The 19,342-nt window shown below is 49.6% G+C and overlaps 1 protein-coding gene across 1 annotated transcript in view; it reads left to right on the top strand.

Annotated features, from left to right (window-relative positions):
- SCARA3 (scavenger receptor class A member 3) overlaps positions 1 to 16,324 on the top strand; it is a 35,122-nt gene extending 18,798 nt beyond the window's left edge. The window contains exons 4-6 of the mRNA XM_035269921.3: positions 3,546 to 3,644; positions 4,952 to 5,995; positions 14,186 to 16,324. Coding sequence (XP_035125812.3) covers positions 3,546 to 3,644; positions 4,952 to 5,995; positions 14,186 to 14,637 — 1,595 coding nt within the window. The 3' untranslated portion in view covers positions 14,638 to 16,324. The remainder of the gene's footprint in view (positions 1 to 3,545; positions 3,645 to 4,951; positions 5,996 to 14,185) is intronic.
- Positions 16,325 to 19,342: the final 3,018 nt, after the last annotated feature.

The following is a 19,342-nucleotide window of genomic DNA, read 5'->3' as shown; positions in this document are numbered from 1 at the left end:
CTATATTCTATACTGGGCAGCATACTGCTTGGGAAAACACAGACCCTGCCTTCATGGAGTTTGTAATCTAGAGCGGAGCTCAGCCATTCATTTCTGTAAAGGGCTACATAGTAAATATTTTAGGCTCTTCAGGTTACATCTGGTCTTTGTCACAACCAAACTCTCATCACAGAGCAAAAACAGCAACAGGTAGTCTGTAAATGAACAGGGGTGGCAGCTCCCATAAAACAGACATCAGGCTGGATTTCACCTGCAGGCCATTGTTTTCCACCCCCCGGTCTAGAGCAGTGATCTCTAAACATTTTTGACTGTGCACACCATCAGTAAAAAATTTGTTTAAAATGCATCCAAAGACCAGGCACAGTGACTCACACCTGTAATCCCAGCACTTTGGGCAGCCGAGGTGGGCAGCTCACTAGGTCGGGAGATCAAGATCACCCTGACCAACGTGGTAAAACCCCATCTCTACTAAAAATACAAAAATTAGTCAGGTGTGGTGGTGCATGCCTGTAATCCCAGCTACTAGGGAGGCTGAGGCAGGAGAATTGCTTGAACCAGGGAGTCAGAGGTTGCAGTGAGCTGAGATTGCACCACCGCACTCCAGCCTGGCAACAGAGTGAGACTTCATCTCAAAAAAAAAAAAAAATTCAAAACTTGACACAGATTGATGAATGGGTGAGAGAGATGGATGAATATAAAATAAATACAGAAAAATGCTACTTGTGGATTCTAGGTGATAGGCATATAGGTCTTCACTATACAAGTCCTTCTATTCTTTTGTTTGAAAAATTTTATAATTAAATGTTAGAAAAGAAAAAGTTGATAGGCTCACACCTCCAAAACATACCTATTTATTTATAAGTGATGTATATGTATTATTTGCCATATTGTCTACATTATAAAACATAGTTTTAAAGGGATGAAAAAACATCTATAATGTTAGGAAAATGGCATAAAAAGCAAATATGTAATTATTAATCCTGAAATACACAATGAAGAAATAAGCAAGGCCAGGTGCAGTGGCTCATGTCTATAACCCCAGCATCTTGGGAGGCCAAGGTGGGAGGATCACTTGAGCCCAGGAATTTGAGGCCAGCCTGGGCAACATAGTGAGACCTCATCTTATTTCAATTAAAAAAAAATGGAAAATTAACCGAGGATGGTAACATGTGCCAGTAGCCCCAGCTACCTAGGGGGCTGAGGTGGGATGATCACTTGAGCCCAGGAGATTGAGGCTGCAGTGAGCCATGATCACACCATTGTACTCCAGCCTGGGTGACAGAGTGTGACTCTATCTCAAAAAAAAAAAATAAAAGAAAGAAAGTGAATGGATGAATGAATTATATGGAATGGAGTGAGCCTTGGCTATTGACTTGGAAGTAGACTTAATGAAGAATAGGAATCAAAGTCACTCAATCTCTCTGTATCTCTTTTCATCTATGCATGGGATCTTAATTATAGGGAGGCTCAAATGGAATAATAACTATTGTAAACTACAAAGTGCTTATCTCCTGTAACAGCATGTGATTATTTCCAAACTCTCTCAACATGTCACTGTCACTAATTAAGTAAATCTCCTGACAGCTCTGAGATGTACAATACTAACTGGAGCCTGGAGATTCCAAATAATTCAAAAGCAGAGTTTTGGAGTCGATGAGAGCCTTCGAGTCATCGAAGTCCACATTTTCATTTTATGTATGATTGCCTTGAGCTCAGGAAAGGGAACTGACTTGCCTAAAGTCACCCAACAGGTGTGAAGTAAACTAGGACCAGAAGCTGTGTTACTCAGTGCTCTTGCTGGGGCTGATTCTTCCCTTTTGTACTTGACCTTAAGAGGATATGTGGGAAACATCTTGCTGAACCTTAGAACAGCCCATGCCTTCCCTCACTAGCAGGCCTATCCGGGTACCTGCTGGAGAAAGCTGGGCATCCTGCTGCTGCCAAGACGTGTTCCAACCACTGACCACACGACCCCCTTATTAGAGTGCGAGGCTGCCCATGGGGTAGAAACTGGTGTAACCTTTTCTGGGCAGCAGTTTGGCAGGTTTTATCAAGGACTTCAACAATGTTAATACCCTTGGCACCCGTAAGTCTACTTTGAGCAATTTATCCCAAGAGAATTATCACAGACACAGCACCATCATATGTAAGGATTATTTCTAGAATTAAGCATTACTTACATATATATACATTTTTTGAGAGGGAGTTTCACTCTTGTTACCCAGGCTAGAGTGCAATAGCATGATCTCGGCTCATGGTAACCTCCGCCTCCCAGGTTCAAGCAATTCTCCTGCCTCAGCCTCCCAAGTAGCTGGAACTACAGGCATGTGCCACCATGCCCAGCTAATTTTTGTATTTTTAGTAGAGACGGGGTTTCACCATGTTGACCAGGATGGTCTCGATCTCTTGACCTCGTGATCCATCTGCCTCGGCCTCCCAAAGTGCTGGGATACATTACTTACATTTATAGAACAAGTTTTATTTATGAGCTCAGAAGAGAAGGGACTTTAAGTGTCCCCAACAATAGGGGATTCTTATATAATTGTTGTATTATTTATATAGAGTGCCATGCCAATACCAAAAGTAATTATTTTAAAGTGATTTAAGCCTGGATGGGAAAGTGTCCATGATATGATACCAACAAAGCAACATAAAAGAAAACAGATGAGTTGTTTGGAGCATCCCAGGTTTGCTTTTCTTTTCTAAGAAAGTACAGTCATCCCCACCTAGCCACAGTTTCAGTTCCCTGAGGTCAATCAGCGACATCATGGCTTGATGATCCCCCTTCTGACATAAGGTAAGGGTCAGTAGTAGCCCAACGCTAAGTCACGATGCCTGTGTCACTCACCTCCCTGTATCCCATCACGTAGGCTTGGCATCATCTCATATCAGCACAAGAAGAAGGGTGAGTACAGTACAATAAGGTATTCTCAGACAGAGACCATACTTACATAACTTTTATTACAGCATATTGTTATAATAGTTCTGTTTTATTATTAGCTGTTGTTACTCTCTTACTAGGCCTAATTTATAAATGAGACTTTATCTTAAGTATGTTCGTACAGGAAAACACATAGTCTATATAGGGGTTCGTACTTTCAGGTTTCAAGCATCCACTGGGGGTCTTGGAATGTATCCCCTGCAGGTAAGGGCGAAACTGCATATATCTGTGTGGCTGAAGAATGGTTATCAATGTAAACAAGACCAGAACAAACACATGAAAACACTGATGGCAGCAATCTTTGGGTGGTAGGAATAAGAATAATTTAAAAAATTTTTTTTTCCTGAATTTTCCCTATTTCATTCTATGATCAGGTCCTATTTCTAAAATGTGGGGTGCGGGGTGAGTAATTATGTTTTCAAGGGGCCTTGTTGCAAACTCTGGCCATGAGAAGTATGTTCTCTGACCACCATGAAGAAGCCTGAGAGGAGGAGGGGGAAAGGTTTTGGTTGCAGAGGAGCTAATAAAGTTGCCGTCTCAAGGAATGACTACTGTTTCTCTGAGCTTAGACCCTGCCCCAGCTCCTCATCTGTTTTCCCTACAGTTTTCAGAAGAGTGGACTCTCTCTCCGAAGACATCTCCTTGACCCAGTCTATTTATGACAAGAAGCTTGTGCTAATGCAGAAAAATCTCCAGGGCCTGGGTAAGTGGTGTGTTGATGATAACTGTGATACAAGGCCAGTGATCATCAGGGTGGGCAAAGTTGCCCTCCTCATGCCACAGTGCCCCAGTGCCAGGTAACCTTTGCCAGCCTTCTAGGCACAGAGGTCATCCCCAGCTCCCTGCTCCCTCCTCAGCCGGATCTCCATCCACTGGAGGAGGGCTGCTACCCTGGGATACTCCTAGGACTGGAGCAGGGAATTCTGGGTGGAGCACAGCTCTAGTCAGAGTCTGCAGGCAGAAAAGGAAGCCAAAGATGGTCTATTCCCAAAATAGCTTCATGCATCTGAAATGATGAGAGTTTCAAGATCTTGCAAAACTCCTGCCAGGTCAACCCTTTCCTCATTATTGCCTTGAGCCATGCCACAATTCTTTTTTTTCTTGTCTTTTTTAAAATATATACGATCTCATCTATAATTTCAATTTTTGTTATAGATTAAGGGATTCATGTGCAGGTTTTTTACATGGGTAACACTGAGGTTTAGGGTAGGAATGATCCCATCACCCAGGTAGTGAGCCTAGGTACTCAATAGGTGGTTTTCAGCCAAGAACCCCCTTCCCCCTCCCTCATAGTGGGCCTTGATGTCTGTTTCTCCCATCTCTATGTCTTCATGTATGCAACCTTGCTCCCACTTACACGTGAGAGCATGTGGTCTTTGGTTTTCTACTCTTCCGTTAATTTGCTTGGGTCATGCCACAATTCTTGATGTTCTTTATCTCCTGCTTTAACCTGGAAAAATCTAAGAGAGAATGAGACAGAAGGAGCAATGATAGAAGGTTTAGTGGGGTCTTCTCTGATGCAAATAAAAGGTACTGGTCTGCTACCGATATGTGTGGCTGTATGCCAAGCCACTTCTCTGCGCCTCATTCCTCATGAGTCAGAAGTCAAAAATCCCTATGCCACCTTCTCTGCAAATTTATTGTTGTAAGATAATTGAATAAGATAACAGATATTAAAATATTGGCATAAATTTTTAAACGAAGTTTAAATGGGAAGTTCCTGGCCACTTAAGACAAATTATGAAGATATATTCTTGAGAATTTGGTGGTGAGAAGAAAAAAACATCCTAAATGCTACATTTCAGATCAGAGTCAAGACAGTTGGTAAAAATGAGATTTCATAGATGTGGCAAGGCTTTTCCAAGAAGAATTTTATACCAGGACTTAGGGAAGAAAGCAGATTTGGGAAGCTACTTACCAGTTCCTTATGCTCTGAAATATTTAGTTTAAAGAGAAAGCATTGTACCATGGCCCTTCAGCAACTCAGACTATTGTCTCTTTCTCCTAAAGATCCAAAAGCCCTGAACAACTGCTCTTTCTGCCATGAAGCTGGGCAGCTGGGGCCCGCGATCCAAAAACTGCAGGAGGAGCTGGAGGGAATTCAGAAGCTGCTTCTGGCCCAGGAGGTGCAGCTAGACCAGACCTTGCAGGCCCAGGAGGTGCTCTCCACCACCAGCAGGCAGATATCGCAGGAGATGGGCAGTTGCTCCTTCTCCATCCACCAGGTTAACCAGTCTCTGGGGCTCTTCCTGGCCCAGGTGAGAGGCTGGCAGGCCACCACAGCTGGCCTGGACCTCTCTCTGAAGGACCTCACCCAGGAATGCTACGATGTCAAGGCTGCAGTGCACCAGATCAATTTCACCGTGGGGCAGACTTCCGAATGGATCCACGGGATCCAGCGGAAGACAGACGAGGAGACCCTGACCCTCCAGAAGATTGTCACCGACTGGCAGAACTACACCCGGCTCTTCAGTGGCCTGCGTACCACCTCCACCAAGACTGGAGAGGCAGTCAAGAACATCCAGGCCACCCTGGGGGCCTCCTCACAGCGCATCAGCCAGAACTCTGAGAGCATGCATGGCCTGGTACTGCAGGTCATGGGCTTGCAGCTGCAGCTGGACAACATCTCTTCCCTCCTGGACGACCATGAGGAGAACATGCATGATCTCCAGTACCACACCCGCTACGCCCAGAACCGCACTGTGGAGAGGTTTGAGTCTCTGGAAGGACGCATGGCTTCTCACGAGATTGAAATTGGTACCATCTTCACCAACATCAATGCCACCGACAACCACGTGCACAGCATGCTCAAGTACCTGGATGACGTGCGGCTCTCCTGCACGCTGGGCTTCCACACCCATGCTGAGGAGCTCTACTACCTGAACAAGTCCGTCTCCCTCATGCTGGGCACCACAGACCTGCTCCGAGAGCGCTTCAGCCTACTCAGCGCCCGGCTGGACCTCAACGTCCGGAACCTCTCCATGATCATGGAGGAGATGAAGGCAGTGGACACACAGCATGGAGAAATCCTTCGCAATGTCACCATCCTACGAGGTAAGAGCTGTGTCCAGGCAGGGCTGCTCCAAAGCGTCCACTGAGCCTTGGTGATCTTGCTGGACACAGAAGTACCTGGTTTTAGGCAAAGTACTAGTGGGCTAACACAATCCTATAGCAAATGCCTAGAGCAATAGGCAGCTTTAAGAAATGTTCTTGCATTATCCAGGCATGGTGGTGTGTACCTGTACTCCCAGCTGCTTGGGCAGAAGGATCACTGGAGCCCAGGAGGTTGAGGCTGCAGTGAGCTATGATTGCATCACTGCACTGCAGCCTGGGAGACAGAGTGAGTCCTTGTCTCAAAAAAAAAAGAGAGAGAGAGAAAAGAAAAAGAACATCTTTGTAAACCTCTTTTGCAAAGGTATTGTGGCTTCTAACTTCACCTGTTATACAAATCTGGACTTTTATATTTAGATTTGTTTAACCATGTCTTTTGAAAACTATCTCCTCTTCTTTTTTCCCTTCCCACACCCCCCATTAATGCTCCCAACCACCCAACCCTCTGCCCCTGGAGGCTGTCGCTCTGACACATTCTTCTCCTCCCACCTCCTTCATGTCCTCCATATCTATCAGGGTTCTACAGAGAAACAGAATCAACAGTGTATGAGATAGATAGATGATAGATAGATAGATAGATAGATAGATAGATAGATAGATAGATGATAGATAGATAATAGATAGATAGATAGATCCAGAGAAACAGAATCAATAGTGTATAGAGATAGGTAGGTATGTAGGTAGGTAAGTAGGTAGACAGATAGATATCAATCCAGAGAAACAGAATCAATAGTGTATAAAGACAGATGATTGATAGATGATAGATAGATAGATCCAGAGAAACAGAATCAATAATGTATAGAGATAGGTAGGTAGGTAGGTAGGTAGGTAGGTAGATAGATAGATAGATAGATTGATTGATCCAGAGAAATAGAATCAATAGTGTATAGAGATACATAGACGATCGATAGATAGAGACGATATAGATAGATATGATAAAGATGAGAGATATAGATGACAGATAGAGATAGATAGATAGATAGATAGATAGATAGATAGATAGATAGATGAATATTATAAGGAATTGGCTCATGTAATTAGAAAGACTGGCAAGTCCAAAATCCACAGAGCTTATGTTCCAGTTTGAAGACAATCAGGCAGGAAGAATTCCTTCTTACTTGGAAGAGGCTCAGGTTTTTGTTCTACTCAGGCCTTCAACTGATTAGATGAGTCCACTCATGCTAGGGAGGGCAACCTGCTTGACGCAGACTACATGTTTAAATGTTAATCTTACCCTAAAATATCCTCACAGAAGGCCCCAGAATTATATTTGACCAAATACCTGACCTAGTCGAGGTGACACATAAAATAACAATCACAAGCCCACACTTTGTCAACTTGGCCCCCGTCCACATCTCCTTAAACCATACTTAATCTCCAAATAAAGACAACAAGCAAGGTCATAATTCCACCTAATGTGATACAACTCTCCTTTGTACAATCGAAGAAAGATGAACACTTTCTCCTGAAGAGGAGTTAAAGTCCTTGAGTGAATTTTATTTTTTTGCTTATACCCTGTAACTTAAATACTAGTAAAGTTAACAATATTTAACTATGCTATAAAGTAGGTACATGTTGTGTTACACAATCAGGAAATAAGAGAAGAAAGAAAACAAAATTGTTGGCTATACACATACACACACACACACACACACACACACAGAGAGAGAGAGAGAGATTCACTAAAAAATAAGGAGGACTGATTACATTCAGAATGTCTGAATGTAGAAATAAAATACGAATAAGGAGGACATACCATAACAATGACAGTCCTTGTTGCAGTCATTAGTCACGTGGTCATAGCTGGTATTCATCACCACCTTCTTCCATTCCCCATTCTGTATTCCGTTTGTCTTCAGCAAGCCCCTCATCTGGTCCTAGCTCTTTACCTGCTGGGGTGATCCAAGCCTTCCCACTGAAGGGTCTGGGCTACCAGTATTTCTGCCTGGGTGGAGTTGATGAACTTTCCATTGACCTTAATCACAGGCATGGTAAAACTATGGGACACCTCGTGGGATCTCCTATATTCCAGACATCCTCTTCCTTATTTCCCTCGTGGAGTAGCAGTCCAGTTTCCCCTTGTCAGTGAGGATCAGTCGCCCGCACCAGCACAGGAACTCTTTTCTTTGCTTGTTGATTCAGAGGCATGAGGAGCACAAAGTGGTCAGGTGGCAGTCTTCACTTCCCGTTCAGTGCAATCCTGGTTGTGTCCTGGTGGAAGCATCCCTCCCTTTGGAACCAGTCCTCTATCCCAGCAGAACACAAGGTCATAGGAACAGGAAGCAAAAATGTTCCAGTGGGTCACCGGTATAAGAATAAGAGTACCACTGTCATTATCTCCCCTTGATTTCTGGACCTGTGAATCTGACTTTGGGAGAACACCAGTATGTATTGGATGCTGATTCAGAGCAAATACTGCCTCCTGGAGAGCCTTTCCAAGCCCCTCAAGGTACTGCCACCTAGCTGGTGCTATAACTCAGTCTTTAAAAGGTCATTCCCTTTGGGAGGCCGAGGCGGGTGGATCACAAGGTCAAGAGATCAAGACCATCCTGGTCGAAATGGTGAAACCCTGTCTCTACTAAAGATACAAAAAATTAGCTGGGCATGGTGGCGCGTGCCTGTAATCCCAGCTACTCAGGAGGCTGAGGTAGGAGAATTGCCTGAACCCAGGAGGCTGAGGTTGAGGTGAGCCGAGATCGCACCATTGCACTGCAGCCTGGGTAACAAGAGTGAAACTCCATCTCAAAAAAAAAAAAAAGGTCATTTCACTGTTTTATCAAGCCAGCTGCCTCAGGATGATGGGAACATAGTAAGACCAGTGAATTCCATGAACACGGCCCCATTGCCACACTTTGTCTGCTGTGACATGAATTTCCCAGTCAGGAGCAATGCCGTGTAAACACCATGACTGTGGATAAGGCATTCTGTGAGTCCGCAGATGGTAGTTTTGACAGAAACATTTTGTGCAGAGAATGCAAATTTATGTTCAGGGCAGGCATCTATTCTGGTAAAAATACTGCCCTTTCCATGATGGAAATGGTCCAGTGTAATCAACCTGCCACCAGGTAGCTGGCAGATTACCCTGGGGAATGGTGCCATGTCAGGGATTCAGTGGCGGGCTCTGCCACAGGCAGAGCCTTCCCCTGTTCTGGGTCCCACTCAAAACAAGAAGCTTTTCAGGTCACTTGGCAAGTAAGTAGGAGTACATACTCTAATGAGGAATATGTTGCCTCTAAAGTTCAAATCAGCCCACTAGGCATTGTGCTTTCTTTTTGGTTTCAGGAAGGTCCTCATACAACTAATTTTTCACCTTAGAAGGGATATCTGTCTCCACATACCCATACCACCCAACCTCTGGAAATTTCACTGAGGTGGAAGGCTCTTGAATTTTCACCAAATTTATTTCCCATCCCCTGACATGGTAACAGAAATCTTCCCACAGTATTTCACCTAAAATATGTATGTGCAAGACCTCTAGGGCACAATGTTCCAGGGAAGGGCATGAGTAAATGGTTCTTATGGTTCAACCCCTGGCAGATGTGTGGTTTTATTGAGTTCCACCTGAGAACAAAGGCAGTTTAAAGCTTTCCTGATCACAACGCCCATGTATCTACTTTGCTTAATTTCAGCCTCACGACAGCCCTTACATGGTAAACAAGGCACATGTTGGCGACTGCATTTATAGAAAAGTAATCTGAGCATGGCGGAGGGAGTTTAAAGGAACAAATAGAGGTCACTCTGATTTAAAATCCTGATCCCTTCCCCATGCTCTGACATGTGCACATCCAGTGCCCACCCAGGAAAGGAGATGCCAAGAGCACGAGTTTGTAGAGACCAACAAGACATTTCTGCTCAGGTCCTTCTAAGGTACACGGTGTGAGGCAGGGAGTGGGGAAGAGGGAGATGGCACCGAAAGTGTTGATAGGAGAACTGTTTTAAGTATAACACAATAGTACTCTTGGGAATTTACATATGCTGCTGTCCTAGTCATGCAGAGAGCAAGACAGGGCATCTGTTTGAGCTACATCTGAGTCTTGGTTCAACGTCTGCACCTTTGTTTAAATTGTGTCTACTGGCCAGCCTCTCTCCTGGCTGTTAAATTCACCACCTGTAACATCTCTCACATTGGAAAGCAAATTTCAAGGACACAATGCACATCCCTTCCTCTGGGGACCTGGTCACTTACTTACTCATCCAGAGACAGGCACTGATAGGCTCTGACACAGGAGCTGGCAATGAGGTCTCCACCTGGCCAGAGCTGAGCGGCTATCTGGAATAAAGGGAGAGGGACTGCAGTGGCCAGAGCTGCATGGAAGGTGCCAAGTCCTGATGGATGGGTTGGAACTCTGAGACTGCACAGGCAAGAAGCCTGGCTTCTGATGTGCTCTGGATCTTTTGGCAGAATCACTTCATCCCTCCAGGGCTTGGCTTCATTCATCTGTAAATGAAGGGGTAAGACTGGCTGATCTCTGAGACCTATTCCAGCTTTAATTAATTCTAAGCCTCTATTTACGCAACAGAAAGCCTGTGGTACTTTCATAATGTTTGTGCCTCTCATAAAACATTTATCTCTTCCTACTCTGTAGGGTAATTTCGGTGTCTGTGCCAGACAGTGTCCGTGCTAGGACTATCATTTGGGAATTGTAGACTAAAACCATCATAATTTATTAGCTAAATGGCCTGGGGAAGGACTCTTGGCTACTTTCTTTTTTTTTTTGCAGAGACAGGGTCTCACTTGGTTGCCCAGATTGGTAACTCTTGGACTCAAGCAGTCTTCCCACATTGCTCCTCCCACAGTGCTGGGATTGCAGGCATGCACCACCACACCCAGCCATACTTTGAACTCAGTTTCTTCATCTGCAAATGGAAATATTAATGCCTTTCCTGCCTATATCCCATGGGGTAATTGTGAGGACCAGTGTTCACGATGGGTGTGAACAAGTTCTTGTAAAGTATAAACGGGTGCCCCACATGAGGGATTATCATGATGCTGAGCTGCTCGGAGACCTGGGCTCCTAGTGTTACTCCTTGAGGACCCAGCAGAGTGCTTGGCTCTTAGAAAGTACAAGAAATGTTTGCTCGGTGAATGAATAAATGAACATGTGAAGAAAAGGTAGAAGCCCAAGACGGGCAAGAGACAAAGAGATTCAGTCTGCAAATGTGTTCTGTAAGCACCACCGCACATCCTGCTTCCACGATGACCTGTTCAGGAGTTTACATGTGAGGGAGGAAAAAGCAGAGACTGTCCTATCATTCTGTTGTTCACAGCCAAGGAGCTACCTGGGAGGTGGCAGTGGAGAGGGTTGGGTGGCCCTGAGCCGGTTTTTGTTCTCTCAGCCCTGAGAGCTGCTGAAAACTCCACTCAGCTTCTCAGCCTAAGAGCTGCAGCCGTGCGTTGGTTTCTAAGCCTCTCTGCCCAAACCAGTTAGGAATCCACAAATGCCTGGAGAGGAAAAGATGTCAGGCCGACTTCAACGAGTCCTCTCTTCTCCGGGATCTTGGCCTTGGTATCCCTCCAACGCCTCCAGAAAGATGTTTTGGTCTTTCTCTAGCAGCTCTGTCTGTTCTCTGTGGGAGGAGGAGTCAGTCATAGACTCATCCACCCTGAGCAGAAGTAGAAGCCCACAGGCATGTTTTTAACGGCCCTCAGTTGGCAGTGAGCAGGGTTGAGAGTCCCTGAGCCAGGCCAGTATTCTCATGGAGCAGAGGGGAGCCTGAGCCCCAGCCACCTGCTTTGCTAATATGAGAGCTGGCACTCAAACACTGGGTGCCCGATGTCCACGCCAGTGTGCCTCCCAGGGTCCCAGGCCTGACCCCCAAGAGGTAACCCTTTGTTTAGTTTTCTTCTGTCCTTGTAAGCCGGCCAGTTGCCTCTGACCATGAGATGCACAGTGGGCTTTTCCTGAGACAGGCACTGGCCCCTCCCATGGGTAGGCAGGGCTGATGCCTGAGACACTGGGCACTCTGCTCACCCCACCCTCCTCCCTATCCCAAGCACAGAGCACAGAGCTGGCCACCCCAGGGTCCCAGACATGAGGTCAGCTGTGGCTGGACCCTAATGGGCCCGGAGAGCCTGATTACAGCCTGTGGCTTCCTGAGTAATCATGACCGCCCTCCACCTCCGCGGGACTCCAAGGCTCCTCTCCCAGCCCCACACCTCAGCCGCTGCTGCCCGTGCCTCCCTCTGGCTGAGGTGCCTTCCTTCAGCTCAGAGCAGCCACTAGCCCTCCTCTCTGCCCCTCACCCCTGCCTTGGTACTGGCAGGGTCAGTGGCACCCTGGCCTGGAGGTGCCCTGGTCAGTCTCTGCCCACATTCCTTGCCCCCACATTAACCACTAAACTATGGCTGTTGACTTCCTGCCTAGCCAGACCAGGTCACGCCTGCTACAGTCCTTTGCCGGCATGACTCATGGCTGGCCCAGAGCTCAGGCGGGCCCTGCTCACCTGAAGAAGGCAGCCTTCTGAGTCCCCTTCTCGCTAAGTGGGGACCCTGAAGCACTCTTTAGAAAAGGGCTCTGGGGTCCTCCACCTCAGAAGGAGTCACAGAGCTGCAGGGCCCTTGGAAGCTGAGTGAGCTTGCAGTCTTGGGATGAAATCTGAGTTTTGGAACGGGGCAGTGTTGCCAGCACTGCCGACAGCCTCGGGGGCCTCTGCCTCTGCATGGCTCTCTGCTTTTCCCAACCTCAGCTGGCCCAGGCGCCAGGAGCAGAGGTAGGGTGAAGACAGACGCTGTGGCGGTGCTGGCTCCCTGCCGGTTCTGCCAGGCTGGGGAGGCGGCTCCTGCACAGGCATCAGCCTGGGCCCGTGGCACTCTAGCTGCCAAGCTGCCAGGGGCTCCTGCAGACCAAGGGCACCTCCTGCCTCCTGGCTTCTCTGCTGCCACTGCTGCTTGCCACCCCTCATGCCTGGCTCACTTGACAATGGAATCTCAGCCTTGCTGCTGGCAGGCCACGTGAGCCATGCAGGGCCACATCCCCATGGCAGGGGTGGGCAAGGGCAGGCGGTGGCAGGGAACTGACTGGAAGGTTTTTATTGGCTCTGGTGGGGCTGGCTCTGTCTGGGCTCTGGTTTCCAGTTTAGGTCATAATAGAGGATGTATTCACTGACGCGGCCCCACTTAGAAACACTCTGGGAAGAAAACAGAGGGGGACAGCAGAGGCCTCAGGTCGCGTCAGCCAGGATGAAGGGGCATGGGCCACAGAAACGGATATGGCAGTGGAGGCTTTCCAGCTCCCAGGATGCAGGAGCCCTTCCCCACAGAGGCCCACTTTCTGCCTTGTGTCCTCAGGGTTGGCACAGCTGTGAGGGGTAGAAACTCTCAGACCCACACAGCCAGATGGACGTGAGCTCATCAGACCCTTGTCCTGGGTGCTAGACTGGGCTCCTTAAGGAAGGGCTGTATCTTCATCCTGGCATCTCCTGCAGGCCCTTATGCAGAGCCCAGCTGGTAGGAGGGTCCACAGCTGCTTGGTGAATCACCCTCCTCAAGCACATGCTGAGTTTTCCTGACCGCATGCCAGGCTCTGCATCCAGGGCTGGGCTGTGAGCCGCGGCTCCTGCCATCTTCCTGGGCTGCACAGTCTAGCAGGCCCACCAGACAGGTACTCAATGTTTGCTTTCACTGTGCTCTGACTTCTCTTTCTGTGCATCAGTGAAAGACCCACAACTTAGTAGCCTTAAGAGCTCAGCAAAGAGGCTGGAGTGATGAGGGTGGGCTTCCGGAGGAACTGACCTTTCTCTGGGCTGTCACTGTGCCCGCTTACTCACACTGGGACACACCTGTTTCTCATGCCCCACTTTCTTGGCTTTCTCCTCAATGTCACCTAACTCCAACGCTGTTCCCAACTGTCTGAGAAGTCACAGTTGGGAACAGAAGTGGGGGTGAATACAGCAGTCAAAGACCACGCGTGAGAAGGTACAGGAGGTCAGACTGGCCTCAGAGCAGGACAGGCAATCCTGGACAACCTTGGCCCCTTCTTGAAGCTGGCCAGCCCCTCGGTCCCTAACCTGAGTGTGTGCAGGGAGAAATGAGTGTCCGCTGGGCTTGTCCAACCATTGGGCTGTCACTGTGGGCGAGCCTCAGGTAGGGAGCCTCTCACAGACTGACCTCTTCCATCTTCTCTCCAACCCCAGGTGCCCCTGGCCCTCCAGGACCAAGAGGACTCAAAGGAGACATGGGCGTGAAAGGGCCTGTTGGTGGCAGAGGCCCGAAGGGAGACCCCGGCGGCTTGGGACCCCCGGGACCCCAGGGTCCTCAGGGGCAAACTGGAGAGACCGGACCTGTGGGAGAAAGGGGCCCCATTGGCCCTCGAGGGTTCCCAGGCCTCAAAGGCTCAAAGGGTAGCTTTGGAACTGGAGGACCGAGAGGACAGCCAGGCCTGAAAGGGGACTTGGGGCCCCCAGGACCAGAAGGGCCCCCGGGGTCTCCAGGGCCCTCAGGGCCTCAGGGAAAACCGGGGATTGCAGGGAAGACAGGGTCACCAGGCCAGCGGGGAGCCATGGGGCCTAAGGGTGAACCGGGGATCCAGGGTCCCCCAGGCCTCCCTGGGCCTCCAGGCCCACCAGGAAGCCAGAGCTTCTACTGAGGAGGGCTCTGGAGCAGACACTGCCTCAAAGAATGCTGGAGGGGCACAGAGCAGATCCAGGCCGCAGAAAGCCACACCTACAGACAGCTGTGGTCCTCTGATTCCAGTGAGGGGGTTCCCCAGGGCTGGCCCTGCAGCTTTGGGCTCCCCCATAGTGACTGTATCATAGGAAAGCAGTCCCTACTCACACACACATGCACACATGCACATACACACTTGTGCACACATGCACACATACACGTGCAGGCACACAGGTGCACACATGCAGATACACATGTGCACACAGACACACACGAAGGCACACACACTCACACATGCACACATACACATGCGGGCAAACATGCATGCATGCACATACATGCAGGCACACATACACAGGCACACACACCTGCACACCTACACACACAAACACACATGCACACATACGTGCAAGCTTACACATGCTGGTACACACATGCATATACACGCATGCGCACACATACACACACATGCACACATATATGCATACAAATATATAGAGACATGCGCACACACAGATTGTTCTGCTGGCCAGGGGGGCCAACTGGGTTTCCCTGGCTGGGCAGGAGGAGAGGGAAGAGGAAGAGCCCCCTTTCCTGTGACTGAGCCTGCCAGGGAGGCGGCTACCTCGGGAGGAAGGTCTCACATCTGTCTCTGGGCACCCATGCTGGCCAGCAATTTCCCAGGGCTCCCTGTGGCTGAAAAGCCCTGAGGAAACCTTTGCGGGTGGGACATTACAGCCAGAACTCCAGAGGCAAAGTGGATCTGGCAACCACAAGACCCTCCCTATCATCAGGGGAACAGGGTATCCAGGAGCTGTCCCAGCCTGTCACAGCACAGTGGAGCCATGAGACCCACCTTCTCTGGCCTTGCACACAGCGGCCCTGGAGACATTCAACAGTCATTTCTTCACATGTCCAGAAAATCCTTGCTTCATCCTTGCCTCTGCCCCTGAGGAGCAGCGCAGAAGGAATCCAAGCAGAAGTTTCATCTGCACGGGGCACTCTGCAGGCCCTGGAGCACTGGGCCTGAGTGGGGTTGGCAGACAGGCAGGCCAGAAGATTCTCTCTGCACAGCTGCCTTCCTTGCTCTCCCTGACGCTGGCCTGTCCCATTCCCCATTCCCTCTGGGGTGATGGGGAGGAACAGGCTGCAGGAGGGCCAACCCTTGTAACCGGGCAGCTCTTGCCTCCTGCACCAGGCTCTCCTGATCACAGCTGCATGCTGACCAGGACCCACCATGGCCTGAGCCCTCTCTGCATGGGAAGCCAGCTGGAGTAGAAGCGGGAAGGGCCTGGGCACGCACAGAGGCCATTCTGTCGTCACTCCTTGGCCCCCACCAACTTCCTGTACACACTGGCAGAGAGGGGCGCTGGGAAGTCACCCTGCAGGGTGGCGGTCTCCTGTTGGCTACACTCGCTCTCAAGCTGCTTTGCCTTTATGTTCAAACAGATTCAGACCCCCCGGGTTGAGGGCACAGAGTTGTCTCATCCCCAGCACGGACCCAGAGACCAGACCCTCCCCCACAAAGCCTTTCCGCACCTTCCCGAGTGTCCCGGCTGTGCAACTGGTTTGCACTGCACACCCCACGGCCATGTAACGCTCCTGTGCACGTATGATGATACCATGCTGCCTAGTATTACCGCATCAGTAAAGAGCTGTTTCCAGGAGTGAGGCGGCTTTGAGTCCTTCCTGCCTGACTTGGGGGGCATGACGCCTTCAGGGCTGCACTCCAGGTCGGCCTCTGAAGGGGAACCAGTGACGAGGGTCCCCTAGAAATTCAGGGCCTAGCCCCATTTTAGAAACACTGAGCTCGGCCCAGAACCAAAAGCGTCTGAGGGAATTTCTCGGAGAGAGCAGAAAATGGGACGCGCAGTGCGTCTTGCAGCCTGGAGCTGGAGCTCTTTGGCTAAAACAAGATTGGAAAACAGGGCAGGCCCAGACATGTGAGTGACACCTCCTGATTCTGGCTTTTGTCTCCAAGACAAGGAGATAGAACAGGAAAGGAGGTAAAGACCAGGCCAGACCTGCCCCGAGGGGCCTGGGCAGGTTACAGTGCAGATTACGGAGGAGGACAGCCAGGTCCCCTGTGAGTTGGCACAGCAACCTCTCTGGCTGGCAAAATGTGACCTAGTGCAAGATTGGGGCCCTGTTTTTTGGTTTTTGGTTTTGAGATGGAGTTTCCCTCTTGTTGCCCAGGATGGAGTGCAGTGGTGCAATCTTAGCTCACCACAACCTCCGCCTCCCAGGTTCAACCGATTCTCCTGCCTCAGCCTCCCGAGTAGCTGGGATTATAGGTGCCTGCCACCACACCCAGCTAATTTTGTATTTTTAGTAGAGACAGGGTTTCTCCATGTTGGTCAGGCTGGTTGTGAACTCCCAACCTCAGGTGATCTGTCGACCTTGGCCTCTCAAAGTGCTGGGATTACAGGCGTGAACCACCACGCCCAGCCCTGTTTTTTTGTTTTTGGGTGTTTTTTAGTGGGTTGGTGCTCATTTGAAATGAGCAAAAGGGCAGGGGAGTGAGGATGGGGCCAAGCACAGCTGCCACACATTGACCTCACCGCTTCCTCTGTGGTGCGTGGCATGAGGTTCCTCCTCCGCACTAACACCTGAGATGTCTACAGCACCTGAGAATGTTCAACACACCATAAACATCAGCCATTGTCACAACGGTCCTCGTGACATGGGTGAAGAGCTTTCTGGGCCACAGTGGGTGTGGCTCCTCTGCAGGTGAGTGGCCAGTTCCCTGCGTGTCTCATTTCACGCTCCCTGACCTGTGAGAGCTGGGAGGGACCTGGGGGATCTGAGGCTCAACTCCTTTATTTCCCAAGGAGCAAACCGAGGACTGAGAGCAGTTGAGAAGTTTGCTGCACATCTGGGACTGGGACTCCTGCCTGGTGTCTCTGGCTAGCGGGAGATCCAGTTCTCAGGCTACTTTTCCTATTGGTGAGGCTCCTCAGGAAGCCTCCTACCACATATTCCTTGGGAGGTGTTCCTGCTCCAATCTCATTCCCTGCCCTGCATCATCAAACTGCTGCTCGTATTAAATGTGGCCCTTCCGAGTATCTGGACAGCCCTAGGTACTGCTTAAACCCCTGGGGCTTAAGGGGACAGACAGAACTGTAAAGCTTGAAGCAAATGCTGGGAATCCCTGTATTCATACATTTTGTGAATGGACGAAACCCACCTCCAAGTGGGCGAGTGGGTGGGATCCGTAATGGAGGACCTCGGTGGCCATGGGAACTGGGCAGCTTGTGCTTCTGCCCTGCTGGCCCTTCATCGCTGTGGGACCTTAGGCCTAGCACTGGCCCTCTCTGACCTTCAGTTTCTTCATCAGAAAGCAGAGGGAGTGGACTGGCCTTGCCACCATTGAGCCTGGCATGTGTTCCTCTGTCTTGCCCTTCTAACCAAGTGCTTCTTCTCCTGCCCTGCTCGATTGCTTTTCTGGAACGTGCCAGGGCCAAGGTGACAAAGTCTGAACCCACATTGAGTGGTAACAAACAGCCGGTGGCATTTCAGTCCCCAGATTGGAAGCCCAGCCTTCAGCATTACGGTGATTTTAATCCCTGCCAGACTTGCAAAGCCCTGAAGTCACTCCTGGGCCTCCTTCTAAGGAGAGCAGGGCTTGCTGGGAGCCACAGACCTGGGACATGTCCTTTGAGTGCTTCTAAAATCCCCAGGCTGGGCCACTCATTTTACCCCGGTGACCTCTCCAACTCGGGGCGGCATGAGGGGCTGGGCAAGCCTCCTGCCCTCCCTCCAACTCGTCCCTAGCCAGGGCTGAGCTGGCAACTTCTGCTGGGTACACCTGTCAAAACAGAGCCACAGGAAAGGAGAGCAGGGAGCTGAAAAACATGGTCTAACCACAGCGAACTTTCCGGCAGGGCTGGGCTAGGCAGGGCTGGCAAGCCATGACCCGTGGGTGGTGCGCTGAGCAGCCTGCTTAGGGATTGCTTGGCCTGCCAGAGCACAGGCCCTTTGCTTTGCTTGTCTTCTCCTGTCTAGCCCTTTTATTTTCTTTTGAACACTTCCAAGGGCAAGACTCTGTGCTTGGTGTGACAGGCAGTGTACACAGGCTGGTGCAGTGCAACCAGGCAGGAGTCCCTCACAATGCAGATTGTGGGGCCGGGTGCCATGGCTCGTGCCTGTAATTCTAGGACTTTGGAAGGCCAAGGTGGGTGGATCACTTAAGGTGAGGAGTTCAAGACCAACCTGGCCAACATGGTGAAAGCCCGTCTCCACTAAAAATACAAGAATTAGCTGGGCAGGGTGGTGCGTACCTGTAATCTCAGCTACTCGGGAGGCTGAGGCAGGAGAATAGCTTGAGCCTGGGAAGCAGAAATTGCAGTGAGCCGAGATTGTACCATGCACTCCATCCTGGGTGACACAGTGAGACTCCATCACTAATACATACATACATACATACATACATACATACATACATACATACATAAATGCAGATTGTGGGCTCTACCCCAGAAGCTCTGATTCAGAATCAGGGATGCGGTGGGATGGGAGGAATGGGGCAGGTCTGGGCCTGGTGGTGGTGGTGGGGGGTGCAGAACATGTACTTTACCCAGTTTCGCAGGGGTTCTGATGCCGTGTATAAAACTTGAGAGCCACAGAGCCACAGGTATAGGAGACAGGAGATAAATGAAAATATTGTTTTTTTATTTATGTACATA

Source organism: Callithrix jacchus, chromosome 13, assembly GCF_049354715.1.
Source record: "Callithrix jacchus isolate 240 chromosome 13, calJac240_pri, whole genome shotgun sequence".
Classification (NCBI taxonomy): domain Eukaryota; kingdom Metazoa; phylum Chordata; class Mammalia; order Primates; family Cebidae; genus Callithrix; species Callithrix jacchus.
This window is presented reverse-complemented; position numbering and strand designations above follow the sequence as displayed.